Source organism: Moschus berezovskii, chromosome 11 (assembly GCF_049115385.1).
Source record: "Moschus berezovskii isolate FMDL1 chromosome 11, NW_MosBer_1.0, whole genome shotgun sequence".
Classification (NCBI taxonomy): Eukaryota; Metazoa; Chordata; class Mammalia; order Artiodactyla; family Moschidae; genus Moschus; species Moschus berezovskii.
The window spans coordinates 13,299,494-13,303,256 of NC_142470.1; the positions used below are offsets into that span (position 1 = coordinate 13,299,494).

At 41.7% G+C, this 3,763-nt stretch overlaps 1 protein-coding gene across 1 annotated transcript; it reads right to left on the reverse strand.

Moving 5' to 3' along the window:
• Nucleotides 1-2,424: 2,424 nt before the first annotated feature.
• Nucleotides 2,425-3,402, reverse strand: LOC129539989 (olfactory receptor 1L3-like). The gene has a single exon (XM_055401173.2). The coding sequence runs from the start codon at nt 3,400-3,402 to the stop codon at nt 2,425-2,427; it is 978 nt and encodes a 325-aa protein (XP_055257148.1).
• Between the last annotated feature and the right edge of the window lie 361 nt (nt 3,403-3,763).

Consider the following 3,763-nt stretch of genomic DNA (forward strand, 5'->3'; position numbering starts at 1 on the left):
TGCCCATACAGGTGGACGTAAGAGATGTGGGCTTGATCCCTGGGTCGGGAAGATCCCTTGGTGGAGGGCATGGCAACCCACTCCAGTATTCCTGCCTGGAAGATCCCCCGGACAGAGAAGCCTGGCAGGCTACAGTGCATAGGGTTGCAAAGAGATGGACACCACTGAAATGACTTAGCATGCACCCACAGACATCTGAGGCCAGCGGATTGGCAGGGCTGGTTTCTTCTGAGGCCTCTTTCTCTGACTTGCCGTCTTCTGCCTGTGTCTTCACATGTTTCTCCCTAATCTCTTTTTATAGACACCATATAGTAGTAGAGTCCATTCTAACGACATCCTTTTAACTTCAGTTCTGTTCAGTCACTCAGTTGTGTCTGACTCTTTGTGACCCCATGGAATGCAGCATTCCAGGCTTCCCTGTCCATCACCAACTCCTGTAGCTGGCTGAAACTCATGTCCATTGAGTCGGTGATGCCATCCAACTATCTCATCCTCTGTCGTCCCCTTCTCCTTCTGCCTTCAGTCTTTCCCAGCATCAGGGTCTTTTCCAAAGAGTCAGTTCTTTGCATTTTAGCTTACTTGCCTCTTTAAAGAACTTATCCCCAAATAAGTCACATTCTGAGATCCTGGGGATTATTATAATTTCAACTGATGAATTTTGTAAATTTTACCTGTGTAAGGGATGATTGAAGCAAAATCAAAGGGATTTAAGCATTCTTTATTTTATCATTTAAAATTTAAGGTCATCCATCAATTCCTGTGTAACATACCATGAGAGATTAATTTGTTTGACTTAAAAAATTCCATTTGTTAAAATACAAACACCAGAAGAGAAAGTCACCCTAAACTGTCCTTACCCATAATAACACAGTGTATAGTAATTCTTCTGACTGCTTTCATTTCCTTTTTTTAATTGAAGTATAGTTGACTTATAATATTATATTAGTGTCAGGTGAACAACATGATTTGATATTTTTATAGATTATACACTATAGTCTATAATACTTTGGTCACCAGATGTGAAGAACTGACTCATTGGAAAAGACACTGACGCTGGGAAAGACTGAAGGCAGGAGAAGTGGACAGCATAGGATGAGATGGGTGGATGGCATCACCGACTCAATGGGCATGAGTTTGAACAAGCTCCAGGAGTTGGTGATGGAGAAGGAAGCCTGGCGTACTGCAGTCCATGGGGTCGCAAAGAGTTGGACACGACTGAGTGACTGAACTGATAGACTGTACAGCATACAAAGTTATTATAATGTTATTGACTATATTCCAATTCTGTACATTACATCCCTGTGCCTGTGACTTTATTTTATAACTGACATTTATTAATAATATATTTTATATCTTATTCCTTTTCACCTATCTTTCCCATTCCTACCTGCCCCAAACCGCCCTTCCCCTCTGGCAACCACTGGTTTCTTCTCTGTATTTGTGGTCTGCTTCTGTTTTATTTATTCACTAGCTCTGATTTTTAGTTTCAACCTGTAAATGAAGGCTATAGTGTTTGTCTTCCTCTCTCTGATTCTGCTTTTCTGTATAATTCATTCCCCACCTAAATCGAAAGGCTCTTTCATATCAGGCATTCTAAACCAAACACTTGTAACTATTAGTTTACATCCATTTATCTTTTTTTTAATTGAAATGCATCCATTGATTTTTGATTCTACCTCCAGGGGCTATAGGAAGCATTTCTGATTACATAGAATAAATAAATCTTCCTTCATTCTGAAAAAATAAACAGATAGAAAAGACACGGAAATATAGGCATTTTCAGAGAGAAAAACACACAGGTAAGGAGACCCTGAGTCTGGTCTAATAGGGAGGTCACCCCCCCCCCCAAATACACACACACAGACACACCTGCAAAAAATGTCTGAAAGTTTAAATAGAGCAGAGTGGTTATGTATGCATAAATATCTTTGCACTCAAATAGATTCTTCCATGCTGCTGCTAAGTCGCTTCAGTCGTGTCCGACTCTGTGCGACCCCATAGATGGCAGCTGACCAGGCTCCATTGTCCATGAGATTTTCTAGGCAAGAGTACTGGAGTGGCTTGCCATTGCCTTCTCCGAGATTCCTCCATGGATGTGTACAAAACTCAAATGCCTAAACTTGGCTGAAGTTATAAATAGAAGGAAAAATGGACAGTTCCAAGTAAATATGGAAGGAATAAAGGGGATGTGATTTTTCTAGAATGGAGAAATATCATGGGGTGCGTCTACAGTTGCAGCATAGGTACCAAGACATGGGTAGGATTATCCAACCACGGCATGATAGAGACCACAGGGTGGAAAACTACAGGGTGAAGGTGCAGTTGATGAAAGAGTATTTCTCCATAAAAGACTCCCCTCAGATGCTGATGTGTGTGTGCGTGAGTGTGCACATGTGCACACACATCCACACAGGCACCTTTCAGTCAGGCTCCACGGATTTTGCTGGAATTTGTAGTAGAAAACCTATTCATTCGAAACTTAATCCTGCTTATCAATTTCTCTAAGCCGTGTTTCATGTCTTTGTTTCTTAAACTGTAGATAAATGGGTTCAACATTGGTGTCAGTACAGTGTAGTTGACTGTTACTATTCGATCTTTGACAGTGTAGCTGGACAATGGCTGGAAATAGACACAGCAAATACTCCCATAAAAGAGAGTCACCACAGTGAGATGGGAGCTGCAGGTGGAGAAGGCTTTGCATTTTCCAGCAACTGAGGGGATTTTGAAGACAGCAATGAGGATTTTCAGGTAAGAGAAGATGATGCAGACAGATGGGACCATCACAGAAACCAGTCCTTCTGTCATGGCGACAACTTCATTGACAGAGGTAGAAGAGCAGGCCAGCTTCAGAACAGGGTTGACATCACAAAAAAAGTTATGGATGACATTTGATGCACAAAAAGTGAGCCGATTCACCAGGAGGACATGCAGGAGGGAGTGAAGGTTGGAGAAAGCTGTGGAGAGGGCCAGTAGCAACATACAGCGTCCATGGTTCATAACAGTGACATAGTGCAAGGGATTGCAGATAGCTACATAGCGGTCAATGGCCATGGCTGCCAGGAGGTAACTGTCCATGTTTCCAAAGACTAAGAAGAAATACATCTGCACCAGACATTCAGTATAGGAAATGGTCTTTTTCTCTGATAAAAAGTTCACTAACATCTTGGGCACTATAACTGTTGTGCAGCAAATATCAGCAAAGGACAAAATGCTAAGGAAGAAATACATTGGGTTTTGGAGCTGAGGATCAGAGTGGATAGCCAAGATGATGAGCAGATTTCCCATCAAAGTGACCAGGTACATGATGAGAAAGAGGGCAAAGAGTGGTTTCTGGTCTTCAGGGCGAGAAGAGAGTCCCAAGAGGATGAATTCATGGAGTCTTGTTAGGTTGGACATTCCCATGGACTTGAATGCACCTGCAGATAAACAATAAGGTCAATGGATGGTTCTTGTCATCTGGGACATGCATCCTTCTATTTTGTTCTTACACTGTGTAGTTATTAATAAATAGAGTTTTTAATGTAATGTTTTTTTCCCTGAATATGGAGAAATTGGGGTCAAAGTATGTTTTCACTTGTTTTTTAAAAAATTTTTGCGATGGAGAGCTATAGAAAACAGATGTGGGGCGGCATTGGTGAGAGAGAGAGAAGGGTTTGAGAGCTTGGTTTCCTTTTCCTCTTCCCTACTCTGTGGCTCATAATCACAGGAACCACAGATGCAGTCTGTGAATCAGGTTCAGGTCAGCTTCTGATTAAGGATTATC